The sequence below is a fragment of the Sander vitreus genome, chromosome 13, assembly GCF_031162955.1.
Source record: "Sander vitreus isolate 19-12246 chromosome 13, sanVit1, whole genome shotgun sequence".
NCBI lineage: Eukaryota > Metazoa > Chordata > Actinopteri > Perciformes > Percidae > Sander > Sander vitreus.
The window spans coordinates 26,115,591-26,135,641 of record NC_135867.1 but is presented as its reverse complement, the minus strand read 5'-3'; the positions used below and the strand labels follow the sequence as shown (position 1 = coordinate 26,135,641).

The 20,051-nt window shown below is 43.6% G+C and overlaps 2 protein-coding genes and 1 long non-coding RNA gene across 6 annotated transcripts in view; 2 read left to right on the top strand and 1 right to left on the bottom strand.

Moving 5' to 3' along the window:
• tiprl (TIP41, TOR signaling pathway regulator-like (S. cerevisiae)) overlaps window positions 1-7,371 on the top strand; it is a 9,702-nt gene extending 2,331 nt beyond the window's left edge. For both annotated transcript variants that reach the window (XM_078266870.1, XM_078266871.1), the window contains exons 3-8: window positions 432-611; window positions 1,394-1,493; window positions 3,806-3,937; window positions 4,885-4,980; window positions 5,112-5,174; window positions 6,644-7,371. In XM_078266870.1, the coding sequence (XP_078122996.1) occupies window positions 432-611; window positions 1,394-1,493; window positions 3,806-3,937; window positions 4,885-4,980; window positions 5,112-5,174; window positions 6,644-6,775 (703 nt within the window). In that variant the 3' untranslated portion in view covers window positions 6,776-7,371. The remainder of the gene's footprint in view (window positions 1-431; window positions 612-1,393; window positions 1,494-3,805; window positions 3,938-4,884; window positions 4,981-5,111; window positions 5,175-6,643) is intronic.
• On the bottom strand, window positions 5,642-9,972 carry LOC144528328 (uncharacterized). Its single transcript, XR_013502885.1, has 3 exons — window positions 9,862-9,972; window positions 9,689-9,768; window positions 5,642-6,532 (listed from the first exon to the last, which is right to left on the bottom strand). It is a non-coding gene; the product is annotated as an uncharacterized LOC144528328 (long non-coding RNA).
• On the top strand, window positions 9,548-19,805 carry ska2 (spindle and kinetochore associated complex subunit 2). Of its 3 annotated transcripts, none has more exons than XM_078266875.1 (7): window positions 9,548-9,646; window positions 14,109-14,240; window positions 14,755-14,931; window positions 15,562-15,681; window positions 16,823-16,865; window positions 18,178-18,304; window positions 19,556-19,805. In XM_078266875.1, exons 3-7 carry the CDS (start codon window positions 14,770-14,772, stop codon window positions 19,680-19,682), a joined length of 579 nt encoding a protein of 192 aa, XP_078123001.1. In that variant the 5' UTR covers window positions 9,548-9,646; window positions 14,109-14,240; window positions 14,755-14,769; the 3' UTR covers window positions 19,683-19,805. The 3 variants fall into 3 exon arrangements, with proteins under 3 accessions (XP_078123001.1, XP_078123000.1, XP_078122998.1); XM_078266874.1 differs by having other exon boundaries at window positions 9,551-9,646; window positions 14,148-14,240; window positions 15,607-15,681; XM_078266872.1 differs by having other exon boundaries at window positions 9,551-9,646; window positions 14,148-14,240.
• The last annotated feature ends 246 nt before the right edge of the window (window positions 19,806-20,051 follow it).

Sequence of the window (20,051 nt, the reverse complement as noted above, 5' to 3'; positions counted from 1 at the left end):
ACGGTCAGATCAGCCTCAAGTATTGGAGATAATACATCTGTCATAAAAACAAGAACTGGTCAGCTTCAGGGAGAGAGATAAGAGAGTTTCTACATGACCCATTTGTTATTGTGTGGAAAACATCACTATGGGACGGTGTTTCCTAAATCCATTCTGAAATCATGCTTTTGTAGCTGACAAAAAAAATAAAAAAATAAAAACCTTCACGAAGCTGTTTGATTAAGAAAGGCAGTAAAGTCTTCACTGAATTGTAATTGACAGAGGGGACACTTGATGGTGACAAATGATGAGAGAGAGGCTGCTGAACTGAAGGTGCTGGCAGTTTTGTTGTCGTTACTTAGAATTCCTCATGGGGGGGGCGACCGAAACTATGCACTTAGCTTTAAACGTTGAAAGGTGTTAGCCAGCTGTTTGCCGTTTGCCTTTTCCAGGTTAGCGGAGGAGATGAACATGCCCTCCCTTCCAGAGATGATGTTTGGTGACAACATCCTGCGCATCCAACACACGGAAGGCTACGGCATCGAATTCAACGCCATCGACGCCCTTAAGAGAGTCAACAACATGGAGGACGCTGTCAAGGTGGCCTGTGCTCAGGAATGGCAGGAGAGCAGGCAAGACTAACAACCCAGCTGGGGGATCGTTTTGTTAACTTTTGATATGTCAAAGCTGTCAGGGGTTTCAGAGCAGAACAAAATGTCATCTTGCCACCACAGGACATCACAGATATTCATGTCAGAGCAACTTCAAGAGGCGCTATGCAGTTTTGGCCATTTCTTCGCTGTTTTCTCTTTCGCTTTTTGCTGGCAGGTTTCTCTATAGAGCCCCCCCTACAGCTTCAGAATAGATATTTGGCAGCTCCTATGTTTACTCGTGTCTGACTCCTCTCTCGGTCAGTCTGCTGTTTCCTCTTTCTCTGTTCCTCCGACAATGCTTTCCTAGCTTTCTGCTTCTTTTTAACCGGCTCAGTCATGACGATAGTGTGAAAACCTCCATCGCTACCTTGTTAGCTGGTTCCTGAATGGGCGTATGTGTGCAGTGCCGTGAAGCAATTCGTTACATGGCGAGACCTGATATCACGCGGTACTTCCTGATGCTGAGGCCGGCAGCTCGCCGGCCCAAAGTTGCGAGGGTGGTTTTTCAGCTCACAGGCGCTAGGGGGGAGCGAGATGACCACCATTCAACTCCAAAGAAGTCATATAACCATTCCAATGACTCCCAAGCTGTTCAGTTAAGGTAAATTAAGGCATAGTTTGCCTTTTAAAGAAAGAAAACTCCAGTTTGAAAATAGTGGCGTTCTGTGTCGGAAAACGATGTAAAAGATCTATAAAGGCGTTGATTCCCAGACACAGAGCATGTCACCTGCGTAGTTAACATCTCTGTGATCTCCTTCCAGAGCTGACTCTGAACATTCCAAGGAGGTGGTGAGACCTTACGACTGGACATACACCACAGACTACAAAGGCACTCTTATAGGAGATAGTATGCAGCTGCAGGTGGGTCATATCCATTCATTCAACCTTTATTTATACTCGAGAAATCATTGAGGGGCGGCCCTCTTTTATAAAGACATTGTGTCAAATTACAAAGACAAAAACAACAACACAGAAATGAAGCGACACCATCATGAAAAAATAGAAAGACACTAAAACTTTCTGAATTAGAAAAATGATTTTATAAATAAATTAGGATAATAGGGATGCAAAAGAAAGTACAATTATGTAAAGCAGTTACAAGTAGAAGTTTGCAGGTTAAGAACCAGATTTCTAAATTGTCCAAGAGGCACAATTGAGTTGATTTTAAGAAAGTGCTGTAATTTGTTCCAGGAGTCGGTGCACCAAGTCTACATTTACCGTGCTACGTTTTGTTTTTTAAGCAGAGTTTTGAGCCAAAAGCTATCCCTGGTCACACAAGTGTTTTTAGCTCCAGTAGAAGAACTAATCTCCGTTTAAACTAACAGGGCCAAACCAAAATATCTCATCAACATTCTGGTATACTGGGCATACACAGGAGGCAGCGTGTATACTCCGCCCGCTGCTGGTAGTTGCGAACGAAACGTCAAATCAGGCTGCGAAATATTGGGGTCGGTGTGAGGGGGGAATGAGAGGGGGAATCGCAGAGCAGCGGGAATGAGAGGGGGGAACGCCAGAGCAGGGGGGAATGAGAGGGGGAATCGCAGAGCAGCGGGAATGAGAGGGGGGAACGCAAGAGCAGGGGGGAATGAGAGGGGGGAAACACCAGAACAGGTGGAATGAGAGGGGGGAAACGCCAGAGCAGGGGGGAATGAGAGGGGGAAACGCCAGAGCAGGGGGAATGAGAGGAATGAGAGGGGGGAACGCCAGAGCAGGGGGAATGAGAGGGGGGAACGCCAGAGCAGGGGGGAATGAGAGGGGGAAACGCCAGAGCAGGGGGAATGAGAGGGGGGAACTCCAGAGCAGGGGGAATGAGAGGGGGAAACGCCAGAGCAGGGGGAATGAGGGGGGGAATGAGAGGGGGGGAAACGCCAGAGCAGGGGGAATGAGAGGGGGAAACGCCAGAGCAGGGGGGAATGAGAGGGGGAAACGCCAGAGCAGGGGGGGAATGAGAGGGGGAAACGCCAGAGCAGGGGGAATGAGAGGGGGGAACTCCAGAGCAGGGGGAATGAGAGGGGGAAACGCCAGAGCAGGGGGAATGAGGGGGGGAATCGCAGAGCAGCGGGAATGAGAGGTGTAAATGTAGCAGCATTTTTATAGTGCTCATATTATGCTTTTTGGCTTTTCCCATTTCCTTTATTGTGTTCTATATCTTTTTGTGCATGTAATGGGTTTACAAAGTGAAAAAGCCCAAAGTCCCCCCCAAAGGGACTTACCATCTCCAACAGAAAACACTGTTCACAAACTGCTCCAAACAGCTCTATTGTAGTCCAGCCTTTACTTCAGAGACAAACGTGGTCACTTTGGAACACACGTTATAATGCTCGCCTAGCTGCTAGCAGGGCATGCCCCCATACTCTGCTTCTGACTGGCTAGTAGTCCTTACCTAGGTACTGTCAGGACACGCCCTCATACTCTGCTTCTGACTGGCTAGTAGTCCTTACCTAGGTACTGTCAGGGCACGCCCTCATACTCTGCTTCTGACTGGCTAGTAGTCCTTACCTAGGTACTGTCAGGGCACGCCCTCATACTCTGCTTCTGACTGGCTAGTAGTCCTTACCTAGGTACTGTCAGGGCACGCCCTCATACTCTGCTTCTGACTGGCTAGTAGTCTTTACCTAGGTACTGTCAGGACACGCCCTCATACTCTGCAACTGACTAGCTAGCTGTACTTACTGCACATGTGCGACTCCCAACAAAGATGGAACAGAAGTGAGAGGTCTCACTCTGTAGTTAAAACAGAGAGCTCAACACACAGGGTGAAAAGAGGAGCTGCAGCAATGTGCAGTACAACAAAAGTATGGCGTTTTCTGAAAATTAAACCACATAAACCTATTCTGGTACAACCTCTAAATACAATTATGAACCTGAAAATGAGCATAATATGAGCAATTTAAACCAAAATGGAGCGATGTAAATGTAGCCTAAAGTTAAAAGCAGTTTTTCCAAGTTCAGAGTGAGCTCGTGGAACATGAAGCAAAAGCCAGTCAGCAGAGCGAGTCTGCTAATGTCCCTCTGAGTGACAGAGAAGTTCTGTAAGGGACCGTGGTAGTTTTCCAACGAGAGCCTTACAGATGCTCAGTAATGGAATGGAACACAGTATATTCAACACCTTTTTGTTATGTGTGTGTGGTTTACGTGAGTGTGTTTGATTTCCACTTGTGGTTCATGTGAAGGTGGTGAAGACGGCGGAGCGTATCAACATGGAGAAGCTCAAGGCTCGGGAACAGATCATGTTCTTCGACGAGGTGCTGCTGTTCGAGGACGAGCTGCACGACCACGGCGTCTCGATGATCAGCGCCAAAATTGTGAGTGCTGCGTTGATGTTAAACAGCTGATACTATGGATCAAAACGACGACCAGATTTGGTAACATTGTTTTCCCATGGTTTGTGAAAGACTCAGAAGCGCGTATTTGCAGGGAGGGGGGTTAGGCGTCCTTCATCAAGAAAATGTGACGTCTTTCAATTAAAAAAAAAAAAAAAGAAGAAGCAATTTCCCCATAGATTTTGTGTCTCTTTTTGGGGATTTTGTGTTTTCTTTGGGGTGATTTGGGGTCTCTGTGGTTATTTGGCATCTCTTTGAAGTCAGTTTGTGTCACTTTGTGGTAGTTCTGAGTCTTTCTTTTTGTTTTCTTTAAAAAAAAAGTCATATCATTTTGCACCGTTATTATCACCATATCTGTGTCTGAAACTAGAGCAGAAAGGCTTCAAGACAAAACTCGCTAAAGAAGTCCGACTCCCATCATTAGATCTGAGAAAAGTCTTTAAGTTACCCAAAACAGCTCGGTAGCTGCACCCAAACCTTATAGTGGTCAGGAAACCCTGATTTAAGAGGAAGACTGAGCTTTGAATTAATTTTTTCGGCCACAGTCGGTGTAATCAGTGCATAATTCCAGCTGACAGCTCATGTTTTTGAACCCTTAATTCATTCAGGGACGTTTCCGGGAGAGCCCAGCTCTCACAGTTCAACACATTCACACCTAAAAGCTGCCCATAGAGACAGAGCACATGGCCTCGTACTCCGAAAGCCGCGCCCACCGCAGGGGAAAACAATCTGCGCCACAAAATGCAACAAATTGCTTCAAAGGCCACCAAAGTGCCTGTAGCTAGCTAAAAACATGCAATTTGTTAGCTAAAAAAATGCAATTTGTTTTTGTTTGCATTTCTGTAATATACTGTTTCTTGATGCATGCAAACAGTTTGAACGGATAAGTTTAGTGTAACATGTTGCTGTGTGTCTTGTTGCTGATGCAGAGGGTGATGCCCACCAGTTTCTTCTTGTTGCTGCGTTTCTTCCTACGAGTGGATGGAGTGCTGATCAGAATAAATGACACACGACTGTATCACGAGGCAAGTTGGTTCCCTCCAGCCAGGACGAAATACAGCGCATGGTGCTGTTTAAATATGGCCGAGGTTATCCACACTGACTAATGGTAAAGGCTCTAATGAGTAATGGGCGCTGGTGCTGTTTGTGATTCCAGGCTGGGAAGAACTTCATGCTACGAGAGTTCAGCACGAGAGAAAGCCAGATAGCAGAACTGAAGGTGAGCTGTGACCCGTCATGTACTCACTAGGGCTGGGACGGTGTGCTTTTGTCCCGATTGGATTCTTTTCACGATACATTGGCGCCGACTGGATTTGTATTGCGATTTCCGTTTATTGCGATTCTAGGAGTATTGCGGTTGGAAAGTATTGAGTATTGCGATTTTCTTTTCCTTCTTTAACAAAAACAAAACTTGAATAATACACTTCTAGAGACAATATACAATGAGACATTTCTAAAAACTGATAGTTTATAAGAAGAATGCAGATCATATTCAGTCAGTCAGTCTGACATTTATTTACTTTGTAAAGAACAGAACATGGATTCTCTGCATTTTCTGCTTTCCATCTGTTTTGCTGGAAACTATTTAACTACTTTAGAAAATATTTAGGTGAATCATTGGTACAATTATTGATTGTAGGGAAAAGAATCAATTTAAAAATCGTCGTCCTTCCCCCCCACCCACCCGTACTGCTCATGCTTCCCAAGGCACAAGAAATGATCATTGTGTGGTGATGAAGTGGGTGAGACTAGGCCAGTGTATTGTGAGCCCGGTGGCCCACCAGGCCTAAATTGCCCCCCACCAGGCCTAAGCCACTGGGAATAAAAACATTTTCTGATGGGGTCTGGGCAGTGAGGAATTGTTTGGTCACACAGAATGGAAATCTGTAATATCTCTACCTGCAGAATACATTGGAAATTACAATCTATGCATTGTTTTGAGTACATTGGTCCTCAATCATACTGCCACAAAGTAAAAAAAATGTTTATGAGAGTAAATTATTAAGTATTGCGAAATGTTTTATGTTTGTTATATTTCAACATGACTCCAGAAAAAAACTATTGATGTTCATGTACTAATGATTGTTAGTAACTCACCGCTCTGTGTTAATACATCTTGACCTGTTCAGTTACACCCAGTAAAAACGTCATTTTAACACAAATACATTTAATAAATGACATTTTCATGTTTGAAAGTCTCTAGGTTTTGACAGAAATGCAGATATAAATGTAATAAAATACTGCCGACGCTGTCTTTGCTGTAATCAAATCGGCATTTGTTTATGGGAAACATCCATATGTCCAGACACGGCTAGCAGCAGCAGCTTCGTCGCGTCAGACACGTTTCTGGTGTGCAAAGACATAGAAAACGCCACGCAGCCGCCACGCAACAGAAACGCCACGCAGCCAGCGTGCAGCCGGCCTAAGACCCAGTCAGGTGGCGAAACGTTGGCGTCAGTGTCGGTGTTGCCAAAGGTCTCCGTTTGCGGCCGTTGAGACTTCCACCCAGCCCTGCACGTTCCAAACCAAAACGGGGTCAGAAGTGTTTCCACATTCCCTCCGGTTCCTCCAGGGGCTCTGAAACGCCAGAGCAGTGTGAATGTGTGGTGTAAACGTAGCAAAAGACATTTTTGAAACCAAAACGTAGCAACGTAAACGTAGCCTTAAACCTGTCCCTCTCTCCTTCAGAATGTTCCTGCTGCACTGTACACAGAACCCAATGACATCGCCCAGCACCTAACGCTGAAGCTGACAGAGTGCGAGAGGCTGGAGCTCCCTGGGATGCAGCCTGGGAGTGCTGTTAATGACGTCCTTCCGTGACCAGCATACTAAGAGGTCCACATTGATGTGTTGCATGATGAAAAAAACGGGAATAGTAGTCCAGAAGCACATCCTTAATCTTACAGTATCATAACAACCATTGATCTTCCCTGAAGTATCTGTACAGGAATAGTTTTTATATGTGACCACTATGATGGTGTGTTCTTAAAACTCAAACGCAACCTGACTTTAGACAGTTTGTAATATCATAGAAACTTGAACCCCCGGTTAAATACTTCGATCAAGCTTCTGGCTCTGTTCATATTTGAACTGATTTTGTTTTATGAGACATTTTTTTCACTCTCAAAATTGATCGCCCTTTTGACATAAAAGACGTATTAGTAGGTAGGCTAGCTGCTTCCATGCTTATAATATTAGTATGTCGCTAATGTGTTTGTAAAAAACAAAACGCTACACAAAACAGCAGTGTATTTTCTGAAGTCATCAAGAATTTCTGTAAATATGTCTACTGTATTTTCTACGGTGACTTACGGAAGGTGAAAAAGCTTGTTTTTCCATTTGTGAATATATCTTCGATATGGCCAAATAAATTCTGTGTGTGCAAATGTAGCTAACTGCCACCTGCTTGTGCTGAATTCCTGTTTTTGTTTCTTGTCAAAAAAAGGGTCGGTGATCATCGTTTAAAGGTCCCATGGCATGAAAAATGTCACTTTATGAGGTTTTTAACATTAATATGAGTTCCCCCAGCCTGCCTATGGTCCCCCAGTAGCTAGAAATGGTGATAGGGAAGTATCCTTTGAGTGAGAACCATTGATAATTACTAAATATAACTAAAGTACGGAATTATTCATCTAACAAGATAATTCCCCTGAGAGTGTGTATAATCACAAAGAAATAGAAAAACAATTTTAAAGGCACAATGAGCCACACTGTTGCAGTGGGTGACATGTTCCGTCATATTTTTTGACTCAATCCCACACACACCGTCCCGCTGCCCAAAATAGTTAGAGCACCAAATGTGGATTAATCAGCCACTGAAAATAGTTCTCAACATGTGCGCTGTTTCCTCCAGTTTGAGGCACGTTTGCTAAAAGCTACAGTGACAAGCTGTTTTAGGAAATGAAAACTATATATTTGTGAATGGTTTTAAAGAATGATGTCTTCAGTAGGACAAATAATTATAACGAGAAACCTTTGTCATGGTGCCAGCAATGCTACGCTGCTAGCTAGTAACCATTGACTGGAGCTGAGAGCCACAGACATGTTAGAGAAGTCAAAGTATTGTCAGACGCACTTACACATTTTTGGTTTTGGTCTTTTCTTTGGACATTGTGACAATAAAACAAAGAACAACGCCAGCCCTATTGTTGCTAGAGATTTCAGATTTTACAGAAATAAGGTGCATGGGAACATTTGAATGAATAAAGAGTGAAAACGGAAACTTAAAAGTTTTTGGTATTGTCCTTGTCTGTTTGGGACTTCCTTGTGTCCCTCTAAAACACGTGTCAAACTCAAGGCCCGTGGGCCGAATCTGGCCCCTCGCAAATTTTGATCCGGCCCGCATATCAATTTAGGTTCACAATAACGTTTGGCCCGCCTAGTTGTGCGCCAAACCGGAAACTGTTTTCAAACTGCGATCACGCAACACTCAAAGCAGAATTTGGCAGATTTGCTGACTCAGAAAATTCTCCCAGAAGCAGAGAGTTTTCATATTCAGGCTGTGAAACAGGTTGCTGGGAGTCAGCTTTTAAAAATGTAGTCATTGGGGCTCACCCAGTAAGAGCGTTTGCCCCATGTAGGCTGAGTCCTGCAGCGGCGTGGGTTCGAATCCGACCTGCTTCCCTTTGCTGCATGTCATCCCCCATCTCTCTCCACCTTTCATGTCTATCCACTGTCACTATATATAATAAAGGGAAAAGCCCCAAAACAGTCATCTAAAAACAGCCTGGCACATTGAACCAGCAGTCCTGACCTCAACCCCATTGAACACTTGTGGGATCAGCTTTGGCGTGCTGTTCGTGACCACAACCATGTTGGCTGACTTGCGACAAATGCTGGTTGAAGAATGGGATGCCATCCCACAGCAGTGTGTGACCAGGCTGGTGACCAGCATGAGGAGGAGGTGCCAGGCTGTTGTGGCTGTGTATGGTTCTTCCACACGCTACTGAGGCTCCTGTTTGTGAAATTAATAAATTGTTAAATTGCCAATATGTTCTTGCCAATATGCCAATAACTCTTCAAACTTCAATCATCCAATCCACCAAACACCAAACGAGTCAATGGCAGAATAAGCTGTTTGGCATTGGCAGAGATTTGGCAAATTTTTCATGGGCGCAACCCACATACTCAGCACTGCTGCTCATCCCACAAATGCATGTTCCTTACAAATGGGGCACCATTTGAAAGGAAACTAAACAGGCTTTCCAACGGTATAAGATTTATTGCCAAAAAGCATTGTTACCACAGAGAAATAATCTACCAAACACAAATTTCCTTACTTTTTGTGTTAAGTTTATATAGGCTATGCAATTCATAAACAAAGTGTTTTTGCTGTCTAAAATGTAGCCTAGTTAAGCTGAAATCAATTTGAAAAACTGTCATAAAATGTTTGTTTTTTCTGATATTAGAGAATATCATGGATGAGCTTATTCCAAAAGTGTTCTGTTTAAAGTGCTTTTGTGACTATATATATATATATCAATATATACGCTAAATATACGCTCAATAAAGTTTCTTTGAATTAAAAAAAATCAGCAATTTCACAGAAGAGACGGACAGTAATATGGCGCACACGTAGACACAGCGGTCCAATCGGCTTTCTCCATTCCTGACAGCTGGCCAATGACAGAGCCCGCATCAGGCTGAAAACTATTCAACATGGAGACAACAGTTGAAAAGCTTGAGGCGATGGTAAGCATAGCGTAAAGCTGTTTTATTTTCTGTAATATTCACCTTCTGAATTAGCTTGTTGTCCTTGGTGAACGATTCCAGACACATTTGGCAGCCCATTAATTATCGATGGGGTATTCATCCTACCACAGTAAGAGCAGCAGGTCATGGTTTTCTCTTTGTATTAATAAACAATTCAAACTCCTTTGCGCCATTCAGCAGGCCTGTCTACGTACCGTTAATGTGATGTCCCTCCGTCTTACTAACTATTGCTAACGTTATTAAAACAACAGCGGTTCACACCTAACGTTAAGCTGTCAAAAGCCGCTTCCTTCTTCAAAATATAAAACATGGCCACCATTAAAACCTGTACGTTACATAGCTGTTGTTCCGTGTGAAAAAGTATTCCTGTAATGTAGCATCATAACAACAAGCCAGCGGTCAGTCAACACAGCTGGCCACAGTTCAGCATTAGAGACTAGTCATTTTCACTACAGCTCTAATATATTTCCGTTAGGTTTTAGCTCTTTCCAACTTACAGACAATTAACTTTTATTCCAGACATAACGTTACGTTTTTCGAAACTCTACAGTAACGCTCGTAAGTAAATGTAATTAGGAAGCAGAGGAGGACTGCAGAAGGTCCAATAAAACCAATACACTGTTTGACCAAATAATCTCAACTCAAGGTCCGCTAACTAGCCTTTTCCAGAGCTTTCAACAGCATCTCAATTGCCATTTCCCATATCCTTAATACAGTGGCTTGCATAAGTTTACACACCCATGCTAAAGTTGACTAAAAAGAGGAATAAAAAATCATCTTTTGGAAATTGATCTTAATGCCTTTTATTAAAAAAATGAGGAAAAATCCAACCTTTAAGGACACCAATTGGCATGGTTTTATTTCAGTTAGCCTAATAGCTGGTTTGATTTACATTGAGAGATGATCTTATGGAAAGTACCCCATGCCAATCTCTAGGTATGGTGAAGGGGATGTGATGATGTGGGGGGGCTATTTTAATTCCAAAGGCCAAGGGAACTTTATCAGGATCATAGTATCCTGGATCCATGAAATAACTGGCCTTTAAAAATAAACATCTGCCTGCCTCTATGGGAATCTAACATAGGGGTGTACTGACTTATGCCACCTGTATTTTAAGGAAGAACATTTATTTATTTACGATACATTATTCATTCACAAAGAAAATTGGTGTCCTTAAAGATTGGATTTTTCCTCTTTTTTTTCTTCTTTTTTTTAATTAAGGCATTAAGATCAATTTCCAAAAGATGATTTTTATATTCCTCTTTTTAGTCAACTTTAGCATGGGTGTGTAAACTTATGCAAGCCACTGTACTGATTCTAAGCAGGTTTTAGTATGTGGTGTGTTCACACTAGAAAAGTTACAAAATAAAGTATAGTAGTAGTATCCTACTAGAGACCTTTCACTCAAAACCAATGTGTACAAATGTGAACTCAGGGTTTTCCTCTACCATTATTTATAAGTCTTAAGTGCACGACCCAAGCCGTTTTTGGCAGCACATAAGCTGAATGAATGTGAAATGCTGCAAAAAAAATGTTGAAAAAAGCATTAAACTAACTAAAAGACTTTTCTCAGATCTAATTTGGTCCCTAGTGAACTTCTTTAGCAAGTTTTGTCTTCAAGCTTTTTTAATGGTGTTTGAGAGCTTTTCCAATGTTTTAGATACTGATATATAAATATTAATGGTCCAAAATGATGTCACTTTTTAAATTTTTTTTTTTTTTTATTGAAAAACATCCCATTCTCTCTCACCGATGTCTTCGACGTCCCCAGGATTTCTCCTCTGGAGACCTTGAATGTCTGTACCAAAAATAGTTGTTGAGATCTTTCAGTCTGGACCGAGTGCTGAACTGAGCGTATAGGATATATTACATTTTACAACATATGCCAACACATTCCGTTTGACACAGCGAGATATCTCCTCACATTTATGTGACACACTGACTCCCAACTCCCTGAGCCGTGAGAACGTGCGGCCTTTGGCTAAGCCAGTGTTCTGTCTGTCCAGTGCCCCTTTTATATTGTGCTACTGGTGACCCTTCTAGAAAAGCAGTGCAATGTTAAAAGGGCATTGGCCAGAAAATGGTTACAAGCGATGGAAACGTCTCAAACTCTGAAGCTTCAGCTGTTGGCAGATGCTCTGACTTCATTGCACTACTGTATCAGACAGCTAGCAGTGCAATAGTATTGTCAAAGCATCTGAAAACTGCAGAGACCAGCTGCACTGACTACTTTTACAGTTCTAGACTGTATCAAGTCCAGTGGACATGATCTTTGGACCATTGTGTGGTCTGATGAAGTGGGTGAGACTAGGCCAGTGTATTGTAAGCCCGGCAGCCCACCAGGCCTAAATTGCCCCCCAACAGGCCTAAGCCACTGGGAAAATATATATATATATTTTTTTTTAAAGATTATTTTTTGGGCATTTTAGGCTTTTATTTTTATAGGACAGCTGAAAACATGAAATGGGAGAGAGAGAGAGAGAGAGAGAGGGGGGAATTACATGCAGCAAAGGGCCGCAGGTTGGAGTCGAACCCGCGGCCGCTGCGTCGAGGAGTAAACCTCTATATATGGGTGCGCGCTTCACCAGCTGAGCTAATTTTTCTGTATTTTTAAGATGTTTTTTAAACTAGTGGGGTGGCTCGGTTGGAAACTTAGACATAGTCATATTTTCAAATCTCCAGTTAGTTTTTAGCTCTGACTTAATGTAGGGCCCTGTGGAAGCTGCATTTAGCTCAGGGGTGTCAAACTCATTTGAGTTCATGGGCCACATACCCGTGATTTGATCTCAAGTGGGCCAGACCAGTAAACCAGTCCAGAAAGATCAGCAACTTTATCTGCCACAGTTTCTTTTCAGCTTGATGTTGGAGAGAGGGGTAATATTCTGGGGAAAAAAAACTCAGAATTTCTAAGACTAAAGTCGTAAATTTACAGAAAAAGAACGTCACACTTTGCAAAGTCATCCAGCGGGCCTGATCGGACCCTTTGGCGGGCCAGTTCTGGCCCACGGCCCATATGTTTGACACACCTGGTTTAGCTTTTTCTTTCTCAATTTTGCGATTCCGTCCATGATTCTGTTATCACCGAAACTATTAGGCTCTACGTTAAGGCCTCCTGCACACTGGCTGCGTGGCGTGTCCGTTTTTATTTCGGTAACAGGTTAGAGCTTGCACACTGCCTGTGTGACAGCTCGAGCCGCGCCAAAAACGCCTGCATGCTAGAAATAGGACGACGCCTATTTTTCACGCGACACGCAAGCGTGTTGGAAGTGTTTCCAGGCAGCATAGAATAGGAAAAGATGTTTATATGTCATTTTGACACAAATACATTTAATAAATGACATTTTGATGTTTGAAAGTCTCTAGGTTTGGACATAAATGCAGATATAAATGTAATAAAAAAAAAAATGATAATAAATAATTATCGATTTTCAAATATTGCACCTGTCAATACAGAGCCAAATATTCTGTAGCCTATTTTGCCGTCAGTACTGCCGACGCTGTCTTTGCTGTAATCAGGTCAGTATATGTTTATGTTTATGGGGCATGTGTACAGACAAGGCTAGCAGCAGCAGCGCCGCGTCACACATGTTTCTGGTGTGTAAAGACATAGAAAACGCCACGCAGCCGCCACGCAACTGACACGCAACAGAAACGCCACGCTCACGCCACTCAGCCAGTGTGCAGGAGGCCTAATGCTGCCGTCAGTCTGGGACTGGTCATAGCCGGGCCCTCGTTTTTAAAAAGACACTTGCCACCGGGCTAAACAACTGTTGTGTGGAAAAACCCTGGTGTCTAAGTGTTGGCTGCTATCCTGTGAGCTTGTGCTACACTCCACATGGTCACATTATCTGGCTCGTTCAAAACTGCTTTCTACAATAACTGATAGATAAATGCTATGCTAAAGGACATTCTGTGCCATAACTAGGGCTGCAACCAACAATTATTCCCATTGCAGAATCTGTCCATTGTTTTCTCGGTTGGGCATAATTGATTAGTTGTTTGGTCTGTATAAATGTCAGAAAATGGTGAAAAATGTTGATCAGTGTTTCCCAAAGCCCAAAGATTCAGTTTACTGTCATAGAGGAGTGAAGAATCTAGAAAATGTTCACATTTTAGCAGCTAGAATCAGAGATTTTAGACCGAACAGATTTAATCAAATATCAAAATAGTTGGCCTTTCATTTAATAGTTGACATCTAATCCAATAATGGATTCATCTTTAACATACCCTATATGTAACCAGTCCCATCAAACACCACTGTAACACACTGCCTATAGTTAGAGAGCTATAACTTTTGCCTCTTTTTATCCACAGAAACTGAATAGGCAATGTTTTACCAGTTGCACATTGTGTTACTGTTTCTTAAATTCTTCATGCCATTTTTTTTTTTTATTTCAAACTTTATAACTACTTAAAGCAGGGTATGTGTGTGTGTGTACAGCAGTGTGCTAGCAGAGCGTAAAGCTGAGTGTCTTTGCAGTTCCTGAAGTCCGAGGCAGACCTGGACTACATCGAGAAGCGGCTGAAGCTGGACTTCATCAACAGCGCTGCAGAGAATGGATGTCCCGCTGAGGTGATAACTGAAACCACAGCTGTTATTTCTGCTGACATTCCCACCCAACTAAAGACTAACATCCACTAAACTCCATCCAACACCATCTGCAGTCTGCAGGACATTAAAAAAAGCTCCTGTAGTTCAGACGCTGGAATTATTGGTGGACAATATTTATGGGCCATTGTAGGGCTGGGCAATATATTGATATCGATATATGTAACTAGATATCGTCTTAGGTTTTGGATATCGTTATATATCCTAATAAATACAATAAACCAGCGGTGGAATGTAACGAAGTACATTTACCCAAGTACTGTACTTAAGTACAAATGTCGAGCTCCTTGTCCTTTACTTGAGTCTTTTCTTTTCGTGCCACTTTCTACTTCTACTCGGCTACATTTCAGAGAGAAATATTGTACTGTTTACTCCACTACATTCACCTGTTACAGCTTTAGTTACTTTACACATTAAGATGGCTCCACACAAAACACATGTAGTTGTGGTTCAGCCCTAATAGACACTGTGCCTGCAGGAGAACCCGGCGCTGATGCTGGAGAATCTGAGGGCCATCAAGGCCAAACACACAGCGCTGTGCTCCCAGGTGAAGGAGATCGCAGTCGCACAGAAAGAATCCATGGACTCCATCAGGAGCGACCTCAGCAGTGCCATGGAGCTGGTCCAACACCTCCAGCAGACTACTGATGTGGAGGTACCCACACAAACGCTAGCATCGCTGCTCACACTCCTGCCGTATGTACTCCTACTCTATACAGAGGAAAGGTTCCATATTCTACAGTCTTTCAGTAGATTATGATGCCAGTGATGACTTCTGATGCACATGACTCCTGTCAACAAAAAGCCATTTGCGAGCACTATTCACACACACATTGCTAATTGTAGCAGATTCACGTTTCACAAAGATTGTCGCTCACAGACGGCAGATACATTTGATACATGACAAAAAGTCCTGCAGGGTTTATGCATGCGGCACGCAAGTACGGTGTGCATTTTGATTACGAACAATGAGTCAAAGTAAACATGAGAGGAAATGATCTCATGCTGCAAATTCGCTGTTTGCACGTTGAAGTTTTGGAGAAATGGCCCCCAGGTGCAGAATTGTACAACCATTGCAGTTAAACGTATATGGGTCTGTACTTAGTACATGATGATCATACAGGGTACCCGCGGGCTCTTAAAGGGTGGCTCGCCTGGTGGAGTGCACGCCCATGTATAGAGGTTTACTCCTCCATGCAGCGGCCGCGTACCTTGTCATAACAAAATAAAATAAATGTGAAACGTGCCATGTCCTCCTCTTGATTAATCTCTAAATGTACTGCAGCTGCGGGTACCAACGCTTGACCGTGTCCTTGTTGACGTGCTGCAGGTTCCACCGCTGACGGCGCCAGAGCGGGAGGCAGCGGAGCTCCTGGGTACAGCGGCCAGTGAGACCACAACAGAGGTAAGACCCAATCGCTACCCAGAAGCCTTTGTGTTTATTGCTAACCTTTGTCGCCACTTCATTGGCTGCATCCCGACAAAATCCCTCCGGCGGTTCACTGAGCAGCAAGGCTTTGTTCTAGGCTCAGTTTATGAGTGGGGGGTCATCATATCACACTTTGAGTTAGATGTAGGGCTTCTCACTGTGAATCAAATAATATGCCTATATATATGGAAACCATATTGTTTTTATTGTCTTTTGAGCTCCTCCAGGATTGTCACCTGTTCAGCTTAAGAGGAGACTAGCTTAAACTAAGCTGTATAACTACAGATATTACATCCTGTCAATTCTCAAACAGTGGACGGGGATTTTATTTATCTCAATTAGAGGAAGAAAAAAAAAATCTAATTGCCATTTTTCTGCCAGATATTGCGATTTATTATTGTTAAAGTTCAATATTCCCTGTGTAACAGATCAAACATGTCATGGAACATTCTAACATGAGACACCACCACAACTGCTCTATATTCTTATGCAAGGATGGAGAACATGGATATGAATTGCCAGCAATAAGTGTTTTTCTTTTAATAAGCAAGGAACAGTCAAACACAGAACATGTATCACAAAAGCTAAAGTTCTAAGAATAAAAAACAATTTCATTGAAAACATATCAGTACTTTCCTGTAAACTGAAATGTCTGCTCTGCCTCAGTTCAACAGCAGCATCCCATATATCTTAGCAGAAAGTTGAAAAATGTTGCGTTTACGTCACACAAGAGCAGCCATTGTCCCCTGTTGCCTTGGGAACGTTATGAAGTGACATTATTACGCGACGTGAACATCATCGAAAAGCTGCGAACCCCGCGATGAAGCCGCAGTTTTTGCAAGTTCCCGCAGTTTCATCGCATAAATATCCCGCATATTCCATCGCATTTTTTTAAGAAAACGTGACGCATAATCAAGGATTTTTGCCCGCGACAATCACAAAAAAACTCAGACTATGAGTCATACGCCTTAAGACCTTAGCTAATGTTAGCAATTCATTGCGGTTCAACAAAGAAACGGTGATTGTGTAAAAAACCCAGGCCCACATGTAGGAGTGTTCACTTAGCATCCCCAGTCTGCTGTCCCGCTGATCATCTCTGGTGCTGTTTGTTTTCCAGGTGCCTCCTGCTGTAGAGGCTTCTGGCCCCCAGCAGCCACTGAGTGAGTCTGTTACCTTCTTAGTCTTCCACTCCGCTCTCAATAATCCACAATACTGTAGAGGTGGCAGGAGTCAGTCCGTCTGTTGGTTCGGTCCACAACCTTAATCCAGACTGAAATATTGGATAGGGTTACCATGACATTGAGTACATTCATGTTCCCCCTCAGGATGAATTGTGCTAGCTTTGGTAGAGCCAGAGGAAAAATGGCTCATCAGGTCAACATTTTCATCTAATTCTTTAGTTTGGGACCAAATACCAACAAAACTAAGGCCATTCCCATCAGCCTCAGCTCTACTTTGGGTTTGGTGCTAATTAGCAAATGTCGGCATTCTAACACAACTAAGCTAAGATGGTAGCATGTAAGCATTGTTATTTTGAGCATGCTTACATAAATAAAGAGCCACCACTATCATGGCTGTTAACACGTCAGTCATTTAACAATCGGCGTATGCTGTTTAGTCCCAGTGTCCTGTTCTCAGAGAGGAACACACTTTGTGTATAGCACATTCTTTTTGGTTTGTATTAAACAGATCCGGGGTTTGATCAGTATTCTACAGTCTGTAGCTTACAAAAAGCTGAGTTGTTAACCCACCAGTTAAAGGTGCTGTAGGATTGTGAAGATCCAGGACTTAGCCAAAACATTTGAACATCAACAACTTCTCAGTCCCTCCCCCCCTTTCTGCTAAAGCCCAAAACGGTCTGCTAAGCCCCTCCCCCCACAAGGGAGAATGAATGCGTGTGCATGAGCAGTGATTGACACGCAGGCTGTAGGTGGAGCCAGAGGAGCTGGATTTATTATAAATGACCTGCTTCCTGTAGTTCTACTGGAACATAGGGTCAGTTTCAGCAAATATGACAGAAAGCTAGTTTTATAAGGCTTACCTACTGCACCTTTTTAAGAAATATTTGCACAAATAGTTCTGAAATCACAGCTAGGAAATTCTACTGTAGAGGCTCGACAAGATGAATGTTTTGCCTCCAGGGCTTCTACTGTCAGACTTAGATTTTTTGAAACACTGCAACTTGAAGTTCAATTTGTCAGGTACTTCGCATAAAGAATGTATTTGTATATACTTTTTGTATACTACCATCACCAAATGCTACAGGGCGCCTTGTGTGTGGGTGTTGGATAACAAGGGGCGTGACAAAGCGGCGGTATTGGAAATATGAACGCGCTGCGCACCCTGCGCACTGTTATTGGCTGTGGGGGGGGGGGGGTTACACACCCTCACATGGGGCCCAAAGGCTCTTTGCTGACAGCCAGAAACATCCCGCACACAGCAAAATAAGAAGAGATACGTGTCCATCCCCAGGCTGTGAGTACGAGGAGCTGAGTGAAGCCACGCTGGAGACGGTTCCTCCCAGCGTGCGCTCCAACATCAAGCTGGCGGACCTCAACGCCTTCTACCAGCAGCTGCAGCAGCACCTCGGCAACAACAGGTTGGAGAGCAACTGCAGTGATTTTACAGTCATATGCACAATAACATGTTCATATTCACACCGGTGTACTCTCAAGTGATGCATCTTAAACAAGGGAAGTCAAACTACCTTTTGAGAAAGTTTCGGGTTTAAGACCGCGTTCAAGACAGCCTGCGTCGGTTTAGGCCAGACTGATCTCATGAAGTGGCGTATGTATGACACGCCAATTCGTATGCCGTTATTGGCGTGTTATCAAGACGCATACTCGGTTTTAAGCGTGTTTATCAACGCCGTTTGGTCTCCATTGACTTATATTACCTTGTGATTGAGTGTGAATTTATGCCGTAGCGAGTAGTATGAAAGGGTGAAAATCAGGACTTTCACCCAGGAGTTTCCTTAAAGCCAACCCCATTGTTCTTTTCCTAAACCCATCCGTAGCTTTCTTCTCGCAATATCACGGCGAGACGGCGATAACGCGCCAAGTGGCGTGTATGTTTACGTCTGCTGTATACAGCGTAGACATACACACGGATAGCTCAAAATGCGTACAGATAACATGCCTTTTGGCTTAAGAAAGTCATACCACGTTGGTTCAGGCTGCGGCGGGGGTTGCTGCGGGGGGGACGCTAAAAAAAAACACAGCGTGCCTCTGCCGAAAAGTTTTGGAGAAACGCAACCCCACGTCACGCTGCGGTGGCCAGTCGTAACCAGAGATCAGACTCGTCGGTGCGAGAGTCCCGTACAGGAAACTCGCTGCCACAAGGTTTTAATACACCAAACACGAGCTCTGAACTGCCCGGGAGTGTGTGTAACAGCTGAATGTTTCCTGCAACAACAAAGCACTCTCTATGTCTCGCTCCTCTCTTTTCTTTCTCTCTCTCCTATGAAATAAAGCTGCCTTCAAGTGCGCTCGTAAACGTCGAGATCTATAAACGATCTGACAGAAAACAGCAACTGTGAAATATAAAGTCTACGTGTGCTTTGTTGGAGGGTTTAAGAAAACAGGACACACAAATAGGCCGTTACATTGACGCTCCGCCCTCCCGCCGCACAACATTGTGGCAAATCGCTGGATTGCTTTTTTTAGTGTAAATGCCCCGTAAGACCATATCAATCTGTTGACAAGACTGATGCTTCTGTACAACAGGTCTTTATTAAACTTAGAAAGAGTCTCAGATTATCAACATTGTGCTGCGTCATTTCATTGACATGAGGCCCATTGAATTGATCAGATTATTGCAGTGCCTGTCTGTTTCCTGTCGTCCTCTGCAGCGGCTCCCTCAGCGTGCAGAAGATGAAGCAGTTGAAGATGAAGGTGAGCGATGCCAAGCTGAAGGTCCTGCAGCACCTCTCTTTAGTCGAGTTGGACAGGAAAGGCCACGTTCGTCTCGCCATGTGAGCTGAGTCAACCAATGGAGACTGAGTGGGTGGGTGTTGTTACAGGCTGGGCTGGATTTGGCCACTCCCCCACCTGGAGTATGGAGGGGGGGGAGCTTACTGAAGGATCAGACTGCAGAGGCTCTCAGGGCCAGACCGGATGCATCCAGGCCACCAGGTGTTTGTGGGCACAGCAGTCCTATTTTCAGTCCAGAAGCCGTTTATTCTTTGATCAGGTTTTACCCGAGGTATATAAAAACATGAGATAGATCTGAAACCATGGTAAGGGCACAAGAATTGAAAGGTTTCATACCCCGACCCGGTCGTTTTAAGTGACCTCTCCTTTAAACTCTGGAACTAAGTCAGGACGTCTGGTGATGTCCATTCTTGA